This window comes from Ovis aries, chromosome 1 (assembly GCF_016772045.2).
Source record: "Ovis aries strain OAR_USU_Benz2616 breed Rambouillet chromosome 1, ARS-UI_Ramb_v3.0, whole genome shotgun sequence".
In the NCBI taxonomy this organism is placed as follows: domain Eukaryota; kingdom Metazoa; phylum Chordata; class Mammalia; order Artiodactyla; family Bovidae; genus Ovis; species Ovis aries.
In genome coordinates this window covers 143,826,558-143,847,014 of record NC_056054.1, presented here as the reverse complement: position 1 = coordinate 143,847,014, position 20,457 = coordinate 143,826,558, and the positions used below count along the sequence as shown (strand labels likewise).

The following is a 20,457-nucleotide window of genomic DNA, read 5'->3' as shown; positions in this document are numbered from 1 at the left end:
ATGAATCACAAATATATGTGTTCATGGGTATATACATATATACACAATTTTAAGCAATTTAAAGTAATAAACTATTGGGTTGGTCAAAAAAGTTCACTTGGGTTTTTCCACAAGGTGTTACAGAAAAATCTGGAAGAACGTTTTTGGCCAACTCAATATTATGGAATAATATCAATAGTTATTATAAAAAATCCTAGCAGTGTTCAAAATTAGGTGGAAAGTTTTTTTCTTTTAACTCTTGCAGTAGCTAGATGTATAACATGAACAAATTATTTCATTTCTTCCATATTTGGTATCTCCACTCATAGAATGAGTGAATTAGAATATGACAACCAGAGATCCATTTAATATTTAACAATTTAAGATGCACTGCATAGAAAATTTATATTGCTTGGATTATCTTGCAAAGTGGATGCTTGAGAAAATATATCTTACAAAAGAAAGAGACACTATATCATACTTACTCATAGAGCCTTGGCTCTTCAATGATTCCAAGTTGGTTTAATAATTTAAATGTAACATAGCCATCCTTCATATTTTTATCCAGAACAATTATACTGAGAACAAAATAATAGGCTACAAAACAAAAATGTGGAATGCAATTCATGTTATTTTTAAAACTTCATTTTGGTGCAGGTATGCATGTAAATATATATTTATATAATCCAGGCACATATTATATCTGCAAATAATATTGAGAGGCACTCATTTGGTACACAAGTAATAGACTTTCCCTCTTGTTAAATTTTCACTAGTCTTGAAAAAATGAGGAATGAAAGCTTGCCAGTCAGTCATGAGTATAGTGAAAAGTTGGTCAAATAATCAGTAAATACTAACTGGTCTCAAAACCAAAAAATATCAGAATTTAGGTCAATTAATTTTTCTCTATCAGTACATCTAAGGTAAGTATTATAAGGTTCCTTAATTATATGATTAATAGTCCTACCTATATTTGGCTTGACAAATATAATTCCTAAATTTCACTGGCTGTTTAGGAATGACAGTAAAATTGTTATCTCGTCACTAAGTCATGTGCAATTCTTTTGTGACTCCACGGACCATGGCCTGCCAGGCTCCTCTGTCCATGGGATTTTCCAAGCAAGAAGACTGGAGTGGGTTGCCATTTCATTCTCCAGGGGATCTTCCCAAGCCAGGGATGGAACCCTCATCTCCTGCACTGACAGATGGATTCTTTACCACTGAGCCACCAGGGAAGCCAGACAATAAAATTAGACAATCTTATACAGAGTGAGATCACAGTATCTCTTTTTCAAAATGTCATTACAAAAATTGATGTAACTTTCAGAGGAAAAGATGCTGAACTCATCCCTTTACCCATTATTGTCTGGGCTACACAGAAATTTCCTACTCTCTGTGAATTTTCCCAAGTATTATGCAAAACTCTTGGAAGACAATGTATATAAACAGAATATGGAATAGATGAACTTTTCTTCTGAGATACACATGTACAAAAATTGTGCATGTTAGCTGTTAAATGTTTCTATTAAACAGCTAAGAGTACTTAGATCCTTAGTACACCTCAAAGTAATTGGCCCTTATCAATTGATAGCACAAAAGACATAAAGGCACACTTTTTACTTTGCAGTGACTGCCCAGCATTAGATAAAATATCTTGGTCCCCTCACCCAAAAAAGTGGGTACTCATATTGCTCAGATGATTCCTGGAAGTATGATATATTGAGATGTTACATAATTACCCTGACTCCTGGTATAATTACATAGAAATTCTGGGTTAAAATTCATAAATTCAATATATAACAAAGCACAGATGAAGAAAGACCAAATACTAGGAGGCAGCAATGAAGAGAAATTAAAGGCAAGTCTCAAGAATTGAAGCCCTGGGTCTCTAAAGGACTTGAGAACTGGTTGTAGCATGGAGACAGAGACGGAAGTGTCAACTTCCATGCAACTCTGAGGGATGGAGCCGAAATGAAAAACCCTGCACAGAGTCAGGGACCTTAACTCTCTACTTTGTCATTGAAAGAGAAACTTGGAAAATTCTTCCTACTGGTTGTATATTAGTCTTAAGTGGAAAAAAAAATATCCCTGAGACTAAAATAAACTCCAGGTAACACAGAATTTAAATTTACAAGTCTCTATTGGTTAAGGAGCTCCATAAATTTACATGAAAAATCCTCCAGGGTTATGGTACATAAATTCTGGAAAAAAAAAATCCACCTTGTTTTGAAGGGAGAATTTTGAAGAGTGATGAGAGCTTTCTATGATAAAATGTGGCATGAATATTTATTTTGAAATAACATAAACATTTTTCATTTAAGTTTAATAGAGACTTGGATTGAACATCGAGACTAGAAAATGATAATAAATCATGACTAAATTATTAGATGAATAAATAAAAATATACACACATATATAAGTTTAACCAGAAGAAAACAATAGATTATTTAAATTAACAGATTAATAAATACAGATACACCCGTATAAGTTTAACAAGACTAAAACTGTAGATTATCTCCATTAGATTACTAATAATGAAAATATAAACTTACATTAAAGCAAGAGAATTAGTATCTTTAAAGTACTCAATGAAAATGACTCTCAGTGTAGAATTCTATTCTGGACTAAAATTACACTTCAGAGTAAGAAAACGATAAGGACATTTTCAGGGAAGCAAATTGAGAGACATTACTTAGTGAAAAGTTATTAAGGATCTACTTTAGCAAGATAAAGATTAAGTCCAAAAGGAAGGAGATGAGGAGGGAAAAAAGGACAAGTTAAAATGTAGAAAACTGAAAATGGTAAACATAAGTGAACATCTGATTAATGATAATATTCATAATAATTATTCTTTGTTAAATAAGTGAAATAAAATACTACAGAATATATATTAAAGATGGAAAAAAGCACAAGATTTAAAGGCTCTATGAAACAAATTGTTGTGTCAGAATCTGATAAATGTCTGTGAGGCAAAAAATGATGCATTTCTAATTATGAAGCAAAAAAAAAAGCAAGTCACCATGAAAATATGAAAATCCTGAAACTATATAGCTAAAACTCACAGCTTCAGAATACATAAAGCTAAAACACAAACAATGTAACTCCTGCTAAAATAAAAGATTTAAACAGCATTTGAATTGCCACATAGAGAAAACGTCCAAGATGTGACTGAAAATTATCTGTTATACCAAGAACAAAGAAAATCACAACTCTGGTGAGAAAAGACAACAACTAATGCCAGCGCTGAGATGAATTAGATGCTGGGAAAATCTGACAAGGATTTTAAAGGAACCATCGTAAAAATGCTTCAGAGTCAGAGGCTGCTGAAAAAAGATGAAGGAATAGAAAAATCTCAGCCAAGAAACAGACACTATAAAAGAAAATAAAGTAGACATTACATAAATGACAGCTACCATAATGGACTCAGAACTTGTGGGATAGTCTCAGTAGTAGAGTGGAAATAATAGAGGACAGAAATCAGTGAACTGGATGACAGATCAATCTGCCGCTCAACCTGAAAACAGAGAAAAAACAGACTGGGAAAAAAATGGACAGAGCCCCAGGGACCTGTCAGACTATAGCAAAAAAAATTATAATCAAGCTTCAGAACACTAAAAGAAAACAGAAAAATATCCTGAAAGCGGCCAAAGAGAAATGATGTGTTATCTACAGAACAACCAGTTGAGTTACAATGAGTCTGAAACCACAGAGGCCAAAAAGAAGTGATAACAACACTTTTCAAGTGCTGAAAGAAGGAACTCAACTCTAAGAAAACAAAGAATTTCTCTTTAGCAGACTCATTCTTACATATTGTGAGAAACAACACAGAGGAATTGATGAAGTAAATAATTCTGGAGTATCAGAAACAAAAAGGGGAAAATGGGAAAAGAAAAAATATGGGTACACACAATAAAGTGGGCTTTTCTGGTAGCTCAGACTGTAAAGAATCTGCGTGCAATGAGGGAGGCCTGGGTTAGATCCCTGGATTGGGAAGATCCCCTGAAGAAGGGAATGGCAGCCCACTTCAGTATTCTTGCCTGGAGAATTCCATGGACAGAGGAGCCTGGCGGGCTACAGACCATGGGGTCGCAGAGGACAGAGTGACTAGCACCTTCACAATAAATTATCCTTACCCTTGTGAATTTATATTACATTTGATACTTGAAATAAATATTATCACATGATCCGATATTCGAGATAATAATATTAAAAAGTGGAGAATGTAAAGCAACCTAAATGGAAGTGAAGTTCTCACATTTCACTTGAAGTGGTAAATATTGATACCAGTAGACTGTGAAAACTCACGTATGTATATTTAATGGTAGTAGACCTCCCAAAATATGTCCATGTCCTAATCTCTGGACCTGTGAATATGTTCCCTGAAATGGCAAAGAATAATTAAGAATGCAAATGGAATTAAGGTTGCTAATAAGCTGCCCTTAGAAGAGAGAGGTTATCTTGAATTACCCAAGTGGGCATAATACAGTTCCAAAGATTGTAATCACCAAGCCTTAAAGGTGGAAGAGGAGGACAGAAGAAGAGAATCAGAAAAAGAGTTGCAATGCAGCAGGATGGTCAAAGTGATTGCTTCTTCTTTATTCTTCTTTGTAATAATTATTTTAGATATTCTAAGATATGTGCTTTTCAACATAAATTTAAAACAAGATTGTCTATGTTTAAAGGAACACATATAATTATAAAACTGTTAGAAAAAAAATTGAGTGAAAATCTTTAGGACTGAGGGCTCATCAAAGAGTTCTTAGATGTCAAAAGAATGTTCCTTGAAAAGAAAAAGTGATAAATTAGACTTCATCAAAAGTAAACCCTTTTGCCCTTGTGAAGGCCCTTGTGAGGAAGATGAAAAGACGCTCAAGTTTCAAACTAGGAAAAAATATTTGCAGACCAAATCTTCAACAAGGAAAGAAGGACTACCAATAAAAATATATGAAGAACCCTCAAAAGCCAATAGTTTAAAAAATCCAATTGGAAAATGAGCAAAAGACTCAAACACAGTTCACCATACAGAGAAGATATGTAAACTCACAAGCCATTAGGGTGACAAAAATTAAAACCTTAACAAGATAATGACAACACCAAATGCTAGTAAGAAATCACTCATTAGATCACTCATACTTTGCTACGGGTAATATAAGATGGTCAGCCATGCTAAAAAATTCTCAATTTCTTATAAGGCTAAACGTGAATTTAACTTCTGATTCTGTATTTATATTCCTGAGACTTTATACCAGAGAAATGATAAGTTCACATGAAAACTTGTATACAAATAGCCAAAGTAGCTTTAATATAATAGCCCAACCTAAAAACATCCCTAATGTTCTACAACATATGAATAATTAAACAAACTTTCGTGCATACATGCCATGGAATACTATTCAGCAATAAAAAGGAATGAATTACTGATACTTGGCACAATACAAATGAACCTCCAGAAATTATGCTGAGTTTAAAAAGTTCAGTTAAAAAGTAACATAGTGAATGCTGCTGCTGCTGCTGCTGCTGCTAAGTCGCTTCAATCGTGTCCAACTCCGTGAGACCCCATAGACAGCAGCCCACCAGGCTCCCCTGTCCTTGGGATTCTCCAGGCAAGAACACTGGAGTGGATTGCCACTTCCTTCTCCAATGCATGAAGGTGAAACGTGAAAGTGAAGTCGCTCAGTCATGTCTGACTCTTAGTGACACCATGGACTGCAGCCTACCAGGCTCCTCTGTCCATGGAATTTTCCAGGCAAGAGTACTGGAGTGGGTTGCCGTTGCCTTCTCTGAACATAGTGAATAATTCCTTTTATATAACATTTTTCAAAATGACAAATTTTAAGGAATATATTAATGGATGTCAAGGATTAGAAACAGCAGGATATGGAGATGGTATTAATATTTATAGCTATAAAAGTGCCACCCAAGAGGTCTGATAGTGATGAAACAGTTCAATATCTTCACTGGGATGATAGATACAGAGCTCTATATTTGATGATTAAGTTATAGAGAACTAGACACACACACACACACACACGCACACACGGACACACGCGCACACACACACACACACCAGTGAGGAAATATAAATAAGATAGATGGATTGTAGCAGTATCACGTGATAGTTGGACATGACTCAGCGACTGAACTGAGTGATAGTATATCTATTCTATAGCGTTACAAAATTTTACAACTGAATAAAGTGTACACTGGATCCCTCTGCATTGGTTCTTACATCTGCATGTGAATCTAAATTTAATTCAACAAAAATTTTAATGAAAAAAAATGGATGAGCCCAATTCTGAATTTGAAAGAGCCTCCTGAGGGCAGAAAAGGAAAGTGAAAAAGCTGGCTTAAATTTCAACATTCAGAAAAACTAAGATCATGGCATTTGGTCCCATCACTTTATGGCATATAAATGAGGGAAAAGCTGAAATAGTGGCAGATTTTATATTATTGGGCTCCAAAATCACTGTTGACAGTGACTGCAGCTACAAAATTAAAAGACACTTGCTCTTTGGAAGAAAAGCTATGACAAACCTAACAATGGATCAAAAAGCAAAGACCTCATTGATGACAAAGCTCCACGTAGTCAAAGCTATGGTTTTTCCAGTAGTCATGTCTGGATGAGAGAGCTGCACCATAAAGAAGGCTGATAGCTAAAGAATTGATACTTTTGAACTCTAGGGTTGGGAGAGGCCCTTGGACAGCAAAGATATCAAACCAGTCAATCCTAACGAAGAGCAACCCTGAATATTCATAGAAGGACTGATAATGAAGATGAAGCTTCAGTACTTTGGCCACCTGATGGGAAGAGCCAACTCATTGGAAAAGATCCTGATGCTAGGAAAGATCGAGGGTAGGAGGAGAAAGGGGTGACAAAGGATGAGATGGTTGGATGGCATCACTGATTCAATGGATATGAGTTTGAGCAAACTCCAGGATATAGTGAAAGACAGGGAAGCCTGGTATGCTGCAGCCCATGGGGTTGCAGAGTTGGACACGACTTAGTGACTGAACAATTCTGAATAACAGGACACCTCACAAACATTTAAAATTCTTAAAAATTGATAACAACTTTGACTGCAAAATATCTACAATGGAGGTGAGGTGAAGTCGCTCAGTCGTGTTCGACTCTTTGCGACCCCATGGACTGTAGCCTACCAGGCTCCTTCCTCCATGGGATTCTCTAGGCAAGAGTACTGGAGTGGGTTGCCATTGCCTATTCCAGGAGATCTTCTCGACCCAGGGATCGAACCTGGGTCTCCCGCATTCCAGGCGGATGCTTTAACCTCTAAGCCACCAGGGAAACCCATATCTACAATAACTGATCAAAAATATCTTATTTGGTCTATTTCAAATATTTATTCCTCAGGAATCAGAATCAACGGCAAACTTATGGAAACGTATTTCATAATATTTTCATTATAAGAGTGTGTGCTTTATTTAAACCACTTTAAGCTCCTGATTGCTAAACAGAATAATTTTACTTTTTTTTTAATACTTCCTCATAAATCTAATTATTTAATAAGTTTCTGAGATTTTCTCCTGTTCTCCAAATTTTCTCTTACTTAACTCTAAATAAATTGGGAAGATTATTATTTACTTGCACATTTTGTATTTATATAATTTAGTTTCAGTTTCCAAAGGGGAGCTAATAGTGTAGATAGACGTCTTAAACTCTGTGAGTTGTTATATGCTGACATAACACTAAACATGGGAGAATAATCATGGAAATTGAGGGGGAAAACAAAAGACATCAGTTGTTTTTTGGACGAATATTACCCAAAGCAGATGCTCATTTTATTTGAATTTGTACAACTGACCCTCTAGCAAATTTTAAAGTTTCTTGAAAGCACATAATGAAATTTGAATTTTGGATAAAAATTGAAATTAGTGTATAAAAACTAATAATTAGTTCATTTGTTAAAAAAAATATTAACTTACTACAGAATGGATTTGTTCCAACAGTATCCAAAAATACAGTCGTCCTGAGAGTTGTGTTTTCTATCCTTTCTTTCAAAATATCTTTCCATAGCTCAGTTTGATAACCTGAGATTTGAGAAATAGAATATTAGTCACTGAATTTGCATCAAATATAAAATATAAAAATATCTAATTACTGAAAAGAACTAAAGGATCAATGTATTATAATAATAATTACAATTTATGGATTTTTATAACTTAAAATCACTTTTCAAATAATGTCACATCTTATTTATTTCAACTATAACAACTCTTAGATTGAAGATTCACAAATAAATCTACACACTGGAAATCATATCAGATCTTTGCATACTCCATATGGTTAAAGTCCATTTGCCAAAGTTTTTATTTATAAGTTGGTAACTTTATCTGAAACTCCTTTTAGTGAATTCAGCAGAATAAACTGATTAGATAAAACTTGAACATAAAATTTAGCTCCATGAGCACAGACTCCAATTCTCTTATATACATATTCATGCTGATATAGCATGTATATGTACACCTTATACATACAAGGTATATAGTATAGATATCACCTCTATTATATGTGAAATATATATCATCTACGCTATATATATATATATAAAATACTATATATTGTATGTATAATATATATTTTAGATATAAATCTCTTATTGGTACATATAGAATATGTAATATACACACACATATCTAAGATGCTTCCTACTTCATGCATGTGTCTATTTCTACATTGCTACCCCCAAATTTGAAATCTGAATGCAGTAGACAGAATATTGAATTGAAAATTCAGAGATTTAACTCTAGTTTTCACTTGTGCCCTTAAGCAATCCACATGTTCACACTGGGTCACAATTTACTTTGGAAAAGCAATAGGACCAGAAAAGCAACCCCCAACATGAGGGCTGAAGAAAACCAATCCCGCTAAGATATATTATATAAACTAAAATATATTCTAGACAGAGAGGTCTATGAGGAAATAAGTCTAGCAAAGCCTGCAGATTGCTTGCCTCTTCTAGTGATTCTCTACATTTGTTAGTATATACCTCCTATGAAAGAAAATCACAAGAGGCTGTTTAATTCAGACTTTGTCATTGCTACCCATTTAATTGAAGCTACTTGGCTTTGGGAACATTTCTAGTAGACCTGTCATCATACAATTAGATGTCTACACGCTCATGACACACTTGGGGTCTGGTATTGTCTTTGGCAAACACTGAACAAGCAGCCTCTGAGATTCATTTCCAGCTTTAAAATTCTATTTTTATGTGGATTCTTTTTTGTCTATAATTTCCCACAGTCAGACTTCAGTTAATCAAAAGTTGCCATACTTAACTGTTCTTACCAAGTTTATTGATTTAGAAAGTATAAACCATGTGTGATTCATATCTACTTGCTAAATAACAAATGCAAAGCTAACCATGGCTCATACCTCTTCACTTCACTTCATAAGACTTCCCTTAAAAATACAAACTAACAGCATCACTAAATAAGAATAAGTTTCTTTCTTTAGTGGAAATATAGGTGGATGATAGATCCTTCTGTGTGTTAAGAACAAGGATCATCAAGAGGCCACCACACGCATACACTACACGCAGCATGGAAAAGAGGTTGACCGAGTTCCTCTCACTAAGAACCTTAAAAACATTTACTAGGAAATGAATTATTTCCTCTGTCCTACAGAAGACTTTTCCAACAAATGTTAGTATATTAACAAGTAAACATGAAAGCTTCCAGCAGAAAATAATAACACAATTATGTTGTTCACTTTCCACAAAGAATTAGAGTAATTATAACAATCTCGCTTACCTAGTTTAGGACATGATTTTTCCTTAAAATCAGCACAATCCGCACATAAACCAGTCTTATAATCTTTGTATGAACGACAAGAAAATGAAATAAAATTGCAGTTCGTTTCCAAAGCTGCCATGAATAAGTAAACTGCTCTCTGGTGGTCACATTTAATAAATTCAAGTCCTTAAGTGTTAAAAATCAAGCAGTTAGATCAAGTTCAAGTAAATTAGAGAAAAAATTAAAGATTAAATTCTACCTAATACCTAATTCTGTGCACTGTATGAATATCACAATGCTGACTACAGTGCAGTTTTATCTCAGGCAATTTAATAAATGGTACCATTGAAAGCTTAAATATAGTATGCCTTGTACATGAAATATATAAGAAAATTTTCTAAAGTAATTAAAGTAGCAAAAATGTTTAATTTCAGTACTTTGACAAATTACACACACAGTGCTACCATATTTAATTATTAGTATACACATCACTCCCTTCTAAACTCTCACCCCTAACATTCCTACTCGGTGTCAAAGATACCTATGCAAACAGGTGACATTAAAGATTTATCATGTCCCTTTCCTTTCCTAACTTCTCACATTCCTGTTCCTTTGATTAAATTACTCTAGTTTTTGTGACCTTTAAAGATGTGGTTCTTGACCAGATCCCACTGTAGATCTCAGGACATTTCTCACTGTGGCTCTAAAGTAAGCCAAATTCCACACAGAGAGCAGTTGTTTAGCTCTTTATGTACAAAATGACCAAGTGCAAAAGTTCACAATCTGTGAATAACACACAATAAAACTACGGTAATGTTTGGAGAAGAAAATGGCAACCCACTCCAGTATTCTTGCCTGGGAAACCCCATGGACAGAGGAGCCTGGTGGGTTATAGTCTATGGGGTCACAAAACAGTCAGTCACAACTTAGCAACTAAACAACAACAACAATGGTAAAAATTAAATCTTGAAACCAAACTTGTGTTATATGATACTTTGGCTACACGTGCTTCTTCACTGACATAACTTCTAATGTTTAAACTGATAAACTCAAAATGTTGAGACTATAAGATAATAGGTTTCATCCACAATCAAATGAGATGTCTACTGTCAACATTTATGAACTCAGAAGGGTCAAATTCGACCATTTCCACCAGTAACTCCTGAATGATGAGCAGTGGTGAAAAACTTGACCACAGATTAAAAAGGAAAAAAAATGGATTTTCTTTCATTCTTTTGAAGCATGTACAATTTATTTTAAAACATTTTTTGTATACCTGAAAAAATTGATTTAGGACAGCCAGGTTGCTTTTTCCCTCCATTTGGATAAAAATCAATATGTCCCAAGGGTTGTTTAATGCCTAAACCTGAGAAGAAAAGACCCAAGAATCACAAAGTATGTATAATCAGTTCAGCAACACATATAAAACAAAGCTTCCTATAAAATTCATTGACAGTAATTCAAAATGTGAATTGAAAATAAAAATCTCTTTTTCAAAAGATGACTTTTTTGGTATCATATCCTCAATTTAACATCTCATGCAAATTATATTTCATTAATTTAATACATTTACATGTGATCAGTGTATTATGGGCCCATAACAGTTCTTTGTGTTATGAACATATCAATACAACTGAAAAAGGAAGAGCAAAAAAATACTCATTGTAGTGGAAATTACATCCTAGTGGAAGAAAGACATCATAAACAAGTAAAAATGCAGTATGTCAGATAATAATAAGTGCTACAGAGAAAAATTAAGCAGAATAAGGGACAGTGAATGCGGCAGGTTGCACTTTTAAATAGTTTGGGAAATTTCATACTGATGAGGTGAGAATTGAACAAAGATGTGAAGTGTGAAGGATGTGAGTGAGGCAGAATCAAGCAGATATCTGTGTGCATACGGGCTATTTAAAGAATCCAGTTTATCTGGTATAACATGTGAGAGAGAGCACTGGAGGAAATGAAGCTAAGTCATTTAGGACTTTTTAGGTGTGATCATTCACTCTCATTCTGGATAATAATGCATAGCATTTGATGCTAGACTCACTAACTGGAAAAATCAAAAGATGCTACTTCAACTGGAACAAGTTGGGCCAGAGTGACATGAAACATGTAGCTATGATTTAAGAATGTCTGTATACACTCATCCATTGGCATCCATGGGGTATTGGTTCCAGGAACTCCCCTCCATCTCCCACTCTCCCACAGACACGAAAATTTGAGGATGCTCAAGTCCATTATACAAAATGGTATAGCACAGTCATCCCCCCTTGCCCACAAGTTCCACATTCATGCATATGGACAGCCAACTGTATCTGTAGAACCTTGGGACATTAGGGGAGGTGCAATTTCTAGGTACATTAACCAATATGGGGTCTGTAACCTAGGGGAGCCATAGAAATTTTTTAAAAAAATAGGTAGCAAGCTCAGAATATTTGGGACTGTGATCTAACTGCCAAGTAAGATAACAGTGCTTTGGCTTGGGTTTCAAGAAATTTCCTACAACATAATGAACTCTTCAGAGAGATCAGCAATAGATTGAGCACAGCAAAGATAAATACTTGGGTCTGACAGTAAGGATCAAGATGCAGCTACTTGATTTAGTTCTAGTTAGTATCAGGACAAGATAACAGCCCTGCATTACCAGGGCATGGGGACACTGGGCATGAGCATTACAGGGAAGGGGATACAGGGTATAAGGAGAGACAAAAGGCAACTTGGGTGACTTCCTCAGAATTCCCTGGAATCTAGGGAAGTGCATGTAGGATCTGATTGTGTCAGTGGGGAGGATAAACTAACCAACTCCTCCTCCCATTCCATCCCCCACTTAGCTTGTAGAATTTTAGTAAGGAAGAACAGTCTTCTAAATGTAACCCCCAAGAAGCCCAATAATTTTGGAGATCTTTAAAAATTCTTCATATTTGAACTCATCATAAGAGTTCTGAAACTAGGGGGCTTCAGGTTTAGAGCCATCATTTTCTCCAATCTGCATCTGAAGTAGAATCAAAACTAAGAAGACTGCTCAGGAATCAGGAAGAAGCAAAAGATATTTATTATTAACTTACAAGTAGCCCTTGATTCAGGCATGTGTTTTCCCTTGTATCAGATGGAAGGGGCAGGGCAGTTGAGTCTGCTTGGGCCATTCATTCTCTTGGTTTCAAGAAGGGTGGGGAGAGCAAATATGTTTTTTTTTTTTAATTTTCTTTTTATTGTAAAATATAACACATACATGCAGAAAAGAATATAAGACATAAAACTAAAGATTAATTAATGAATATAAAGCCAACAGCCACTTAGCTACCAAACCAATGTCAGGAAATAACCCAATAACCAGCACCTTACTTTTCTATAAAAATAAAAACCACTTTTTCTTTTCATACTTTTTCCTACTTCTATTCTTTACCTTATAAGGATGCTTCCAAAACAATATATTTTATATTAGCTCATTGTGGAAATATGTTTAAATTGACTCATATTTCAAGCATGCTTTTGTGTCTGGCTTCTTTCAGTTATCAGTATATTTGTGATATTAGCCCATATTGTCAGGTATAAATGTAGTCACTCATTTGCAATGATTCATTGCTATACAGTATTTCATTGACACACCTACCACAACTTATTTATCCATTCTTCTGTTGATGGACATATGTTGTTTCAAATTTAAGGTTAATATATATTAATACTATGAACATCCTTGAACACATACATTAATGCATATTTGAAAGCATAACTGTTGGTCACATACCTAGGAATAGAATTGCTATGTTATAGAATGTGCGTATATTCAATTTTAATAAATGATCCTAAATAAATTGCCAAAGAGGTTGTACCGATTTATACCACTACCAACAACATACAAGTATCTCTGCTGTTTTACATACCCTCTAATAGATGGTCTTGCCAGGCTTTTTAATTTTAGTCATTCTGGTAGGCATGTGGTATTACATGAGGTTTTAATTTACATGTTTCTGCTTACTGAAGATTTTAAGAACTTTCCAGTGCCTAGTTGGAATTTCCCTTTTGTAAAATGTCTGATCAAGTCTTGATTTAATTAAGTTCAATTTTTCTTTATTACTGATGTATAGGACTTACCTATTTTCCTGTTTTGGCTTGCTGTTAGCTTTCATGAGGTTCTTTAATGAGTTCTTAATTTTAATATAATCAGACATCTTAATGTTTCAATTTGGGTTACAGATTTTCATGTACACTTTAGAAAAATGTTATGTTACAAATATTTTTAAAATAATAGTTCATAATATGTTTATTGCTTTTTCTTTCACCATAGGAAAAAAATTTTCCTATATATTTCCTACACTTTCCTATTTTGTGTTTTATGGGCATTAGAGATATATTATTTCATTTAGAGTTTTCAGTTGACTGACACAGAACCACTAACTAAAAAGTCCATAAATAACAAATGTTGGAGATGACGTTAAGAAAAGGGAACCCTCATACACTATTGATGGGAATATAAATTGGTGCAGCCACTAAGGAAAACAGTATGGAAATTCCTTAAAAAAAAAACTAAAAACAGAACTACCATTGATCCAGCAGTTCCACTCCTGGGTATATATCTGGAGTAAATGAAAATACTAATTTAAAAAGATACATGCTCTCTAGTGTTCACAGTAGTACTATGTACAAGAGCCATGACAGGAAGCAACCCAAGTGCCCATCAACAGACTACTGGATTAAGAAGTGAATGGAATATTAGACAGCCATGAAGTTAAATACTGCCATCTGCAGCAACGTGGATAGATCTAGAGAATATGCATAGTGAAATAAGTCAAAGAAAAACAAATACTATATGATATCACTTATAGGTGCAATCTAAAATATAATACAAATAAATGTATATAAAAATCAGAAACAGAGTCACAGATATAGAACACAAAACTACCAAAGGGGCTACCAAAGGGGCGAAAACAGGGGGAGGGACAAACTAGGAGCATGGGATTAATACATTAAACAGACAAGCAACAGGGCTTTACTGCATAGCATGGGGAATGATACCCAATATCTTGTAATAACCTATGGTGGAATATAATCTGTAAAACAAACAAACAGAAACACTATGAAGTGTATCTGAAACTTACGCAATATTGTAAATCAACTCTTCTTCAATTTAAAAAATGAAACCCAGAAAAAATGAGAATCATTTTCATATTGTCCAGCAGTATCAAAATCATAATAAATCTAAATAAGTCCATAACTCTGTATTTTGTTTTACTGACTTTTTGTCTACCCTTACACTAATATGACACTGTCTTCATTACTACCACAAGATGTAAAAACTGGAAGAGCGTGTCTTTGTGTTTTTTTTTTCTCAAGAATACTTCAATGGTACTTGACCCTTTGCATTTCACGTTAATCTTATAATCAGCTTGTGAGGTTATTTCTTTTAATGATTGGCTTTTAATAAAATTGCACTAGGGCTGCTAGTTAGCTTGTAAAAAATTGACACGTATATAATATTCATGTTTGTACATGTGGTTTGCTTTCTTTTCCTCAGTTTTTGGTCTGCAATATTTAGCGGTTTTCTGCATAACGTGTTTAAGCAGTTTTATTGCATTATTACCAGGTACGCCATATTTTATTACAATGGCATAACTCTAGAATTTTATTTGCTAAGTCCTATTGCTGGTTTTTAGAAAGAATTGAATTTTGTATATATAACTTATATTCAACAACCTTGTTAGTTTTTCCTGTGAATTCTAATTAATTATCTGGAGATTCTTTGGGGTTATCTGTTCATGCAAACATATCATCTGAAAATGATGTTATACTCATATCTTTTAATTCATTTCTCCCCTTACTACACTGAAGTCATACAGTTAAATGTTGCTGCAGAATGACAAGGTCGGGTATCCTTGTCCAGTCCCCAGTCTCAAAAAGAAAGTCTTCCATATCCCATTGGCAATGTGACATTTTCTATTGATTTTTGAATAGATATGTTTTACCAGATTGTGGACTTTTACTTTTGTTTCCAATTTGCCAATTTTTCCCGTACATAAATCCTCCCTAGAGCTTTTTCTGCATTTACATGAGATCACTAAATGAATGTTCTCTTCTTTTGATGAGATGAATTAAGAAGTTGATTTTTGAATGGTAAACTAAATTTGCTTCTTAATAATAAATCCAAATTGGATGTGATTTGATACCAACTTTATATGTTGCTGGCTTACTAGTGTGATACTTTATACAGAATTTTTGCATCTTTGTTTTTAACAGAGAATGTCCAGCAAACTATCTTTCTGCAGTGTCTTTCTTTTGACATTAAGTTTGTGATGGCCTTCTCAAACATTTACAAACCATTTCCTATTTACTTTTTATTACCTGAAAGTGTGTGTAAAAGTGGTCTTATTTATTACTTAATTGTTTAGTAGAGAACAAAAATTTGCCTGGGTATTTAGTTGGAAGGCTTTAAACTGCAGTGTCTATTTCATCAATAATTATAAAACTTTTCAAATTTTCCCTTTTCACTTGTCAGAAAATGCTTTTGCTTTTTCATAAGAATTTTTCTACTTTACATATCATAGCATATGGTCATATATTTTCATATTTATCTGTAAATGTTGTTCATTATATTGTATTACAATGATTTTAATACCTATAGTATCTTTAACACTATTTCCTTTACCTGTATTGATACTGTGTTTTCTCTCCTTGTCCTTTCTATTTTTTCTCTACAAGGACCACTTAATCTGGAAGTAAAGTACAAATTTTTGGCTTTTTAAATCACTTCTAACTGACTTTTTATTCCATTTTTATACACTTTCATTAGTTTCTTTCTCAATATCTATAGGTGTGCTATTTGATTAATTCTTAATTTCTGAAGATAGATGCTTTTTGTTGTTGTGGTTCAGTCTTTAAATCATGACCAACTCTGCAACTGCATGGACTGCAGCATGCCAGGCTTCCCTGTCCCTCACTATCTCCCAGAGTTGCTCAGATTCATGTCCATTGAGTCAGTGATGCTATCTAAACATCTGTTGTCGCCTTCTCCTTTTGCCTTTAATCTTTCTCAGAATCAGGGTCATTTTCAATGAGTCAGCTCTTCCCATCAGGTGGCCAAAGTATTGAAGCTCCAGCTTCAGGATTAGTCCTTCCAATGAATATTAAGGCTTGATTTCCTTTAGGATCCACTAGTCTGATCTCCTTGCTATTCAAAGGACTCTTAAGATCTTCTCCAACACCACCTTTGGAAAGCATCAATTCTTGGGCACTCAGACTTCTTTATAGTCCAACACTACATCCATATATGACTACTGGACAAACCAAGCTTTGACTATATGGGCCTTTGTCACCAAAGTGATGTCTCTGCTTTTAACACACTGTCTAGGTTTGATAGATGCTTAGATTATTGATTTTTTAGTCTTTTAAAATATTTGTATAAAAGCTGGACATTTACTTCTAGTCATGATTCCAACATATTTTAATATGTAGTAACTTTTATATTATTGAATTAAAATATTTTCTATTTCCATTATTATTTTTTCTTCCCTCATTAGTTATCTAAAACCATGTTCTATAAATATTTGGATTTTCAACTTATATTTCTCTTATCTAATTATAGTTTAATTTCTTTCATTATAGAGACTATTACTCTTTATGCTGCCACCTCCATGAAATATTTACAATTAATGGTATAGCTCAGTTTAAATTTCTCATTATTTACTTTTATTTATTTGCCTGCTCTATGTGATTCTTTCTCTCCTTGCTTTCTTTTGGACTTAAACACAGCTATTTCATTTTTGTCCTCCATTAGCGTGGAAGTGAGGTATATATTCAGTAAATATTTTAGGAACAGCATATGAATGTACATTATGTATTTTATGGGGGCTTTCCTGGTAGCTCAGATGGTAAAGCATCTGCCTAAAATTTAGGAGGCCCAGGTTCTATCCCTGGGTCAGAAAGATCCCCTGGAGAAGGAAATGACAACCCACTCCAGTATTCTTGCCTGGAAAACCCCATGGACCGAGAAGCCTGGTAGGCTATAGTCCATGGGGTCGCAAAGAGTCGGACACGACTAAGCGACTTCACTTTCACTTTTCACTTTCAGGTATTCTTATATAGTTTTTTATCTTTTTAAATACTTAGAGATTTGACAGAAAGCCTTGATTTATGAACACCAGTTCAGTTCAGTTCAGTTGCTCAGTCGTGTCCAACTCTTTGCGACCCCATGAATTGCAGCACACCAGGCCTCCCTGTCCATCACCAACTCCCAGAGTTCACCCAAACTCATGTCCATCGAGTCGGTGATGCCATCCAGCCATCTCATCCTCTGTTGTCCCCTTCTCCTCCTGCCCCCAATCCCTCCCAGCATCAGACTCTTTTCCAATGAGTTAACCCTTCGCATGAGGTGGCCAAAGTACTAGAGTTTCAGCTTTAGCACCAGTCCTTCCGATGAACACCCAGGACTGATCTCCTTTAGAATGGACTGGTTGGCTCTCCTTGCAGTCCAAGGGACTCTCAAGAGTCTTCTCCAGCACCACATTTCAAAAGCATCAATTCTTCGGTGCTCAGCCTTCTTCACAGTCCAACTCTCACATCCATACATGACCACTGGAAAAACCATAGCCTTGACCAGACAGACCTTTGTTGGCAAAGTAATGTCTCTGCTTTTCAATATGCTCTCTAGGTTGGTCATAACTTTCCTTCCAAGGAGTGTCTTTTGATTTCATGGCTGTAGTCACCATCTGCAGTGATTTTGGAGCCCAGAAAAAGAAAGTCTGACACTGTTTCCACTGTTTCCCCATCTATTTCCCATGAAGTGATGGGACTAGATGCCATGATCTTCGTTTTCTGAATGTTGAGCTTTAAGCTAACTTTTCACTCTTCTCTTTCACTTTCATCAAGAGGCTCTTTAGTTCCTCTTCACTTTCTGCCATAAGGGTGGTGTCATCTGCCTATCTGAGGTTATTGATATTTCTCCCGGCAATCTTGATTCCAGCTTGTGCTTCCCTCCAGCCCAGCGTTTCTCATGATGTACTCTGCATAGAAGTTAAATAAGCAGGGTGACAATATACAGCCTTGACATATTCCTTTCCTATTTGGAACCAGTCTGTTGTTCCATGTCCAGTTCTAACTGTTGCTTCCTGACCTGCATACAGGTTTCTCAAGAGGCAGGTCAGGTGGTCTGGTATTCCCATCTCTTTCAGAATTTTCCACAGTTTATTGTGATCCACACAGTCAAAGGCTTTGGCATAGTCAATAAAGCAGAAATAGATGTTTTTCTGGAACTCTCTTCCTTTTCCATGATCCAGCAGATGTTGGCAATTTGACCTCTGGTTCCTCTCCCTTTTCTGCCTTTTCTAAAACCAACTTGAACATCTGGAAGTTCATGGTTCACTTATTGCTGAAGGTTATGTACACCAAATGTTGACAATTACTTTTTTTAATTTAAATTTATTAATTTTAATTGGAGGCTAATTACAATTACTTTTAAACTTTCTTACATATAATTAAGGAACAATGAATGCTTGAACTTCATTTAACAACCCTAACAATATACTATTTTTGTGATGTATTTTAATTCTCTATGTATTCCAAATTCTATAAAACAATTACAATGTTTTATGCCGTCAATATTCATTTAAACTGAAGTGTGTTTTACCATTTTCAGTGCTCTTCCTTCCTGAATAGCCATAAAAGGATAATTTTCCCTCTTTTGATGATAATTTCTCCCAGTGTATACTTGTCTGAAACTGTATAGTTTCATTTTTTTTCCTGAAACACACTGCAATACTAGGAAGCTATTTTCTTTCAACATATTGAAAATATAACTCTATTCTTTCTTAACTTCCACTGCTTCTCTTGAGAAATTAGTTGTAATTTAGATCATTTTATTCATTTAATTGTATGTTATATGCTTTGATGTGGTCTTTTCTGTAAATTTATCATCATATGTCTCAATGAGTTTGTCTATTTATTCACATTGGAATTAACTGTGCATTTCAATTTTTTGATTGATTATAATTCCTGAGTTTTTAGAAATTCTGAGATATTATCCTTAAATATCACTTCTGTTCCATTTTCTCCCTTTTTATTTGGAAATTGAAATATGATTGACCTTCTTGCTATGTATCCTATGAACCTCTTACCTCTCTGTATCGTCTATTTTATTTGCTTTTTGCTCTGTATTGGATCTTTTTTCTTCATTCTAGAAATAGACTATCACCGATTTTCCAAGTCACATGCTTTCTCTTTGTACCTGATTTAAATTCTTTGTTAAACCCACTCAATAATTGTCAATTAACTTACTTCTTAGGTTAAGAACTATTATTATTTCTATCAAATAGAATAGGTCATATTTATACTTAAATATCATTCTCTGCTGATATTTCCAATCTTATCTATCTCTTTGAAAATAATAAGCACTTTTTAGCTGGTGTACAATAATTCCAATAGTCAGAGACCTATGGGTCTGTTTCTATTGTCAATTCTATTGACAATTGTTTCTTGGTTCTCAAATGTGTTTCTTGCTTCATGTGTACCTGGCTATCTCCAACAGATGCTGGACATTTTAAAATATATTTATAAAAATAATTTGAGGCCATAGATGGCATGATCCTTGTACATAAAGGACTATCATTTGCTTCCATCAGATACCTATAGGGTCTGATAATGTAAGAACTCCTTAAACAAAACTTAATATGTGAGTTTTTTCTGGATAACACTGAATTACTAAAAGCTTGCTAAAGACTATGAAGAGTCTGGTTTGTTTCA

General features: G+C 34.5%; 1 protein-coding gene across 1 annotated transcript in view; it reads right to left on the bottom strand.

The window, feature by feature from the left end:
- The window catches only part of LIPI (lipase I), a 56,422-nt gene that overhangs the window by 23,398 nt on the left and 12,567 nt on the right, over positions 1-20,457 (bottom strand). Inside the window, exons 4-7 of the mRNA XM_027959102.3 lie at positions 11,006-11,095; positions 9,748-9,915; positions 7,921-8,025; positions 465-576 (exon numbers count right to left, since the gene is read on the bottom strand). Of these exons, the coding sequence (XP_027814903.2) occupies positions 465-576; positions 7,921-8,025; positions 9,748-9,915; positions 11,006-11,095 (475 nt within the window). The remainder of the gene's footprint in view (positions 1-464; positions 577-7,920; positions 8,026-9,747; positions 9,916-11,005; positions 11,096-20,457) is intronic.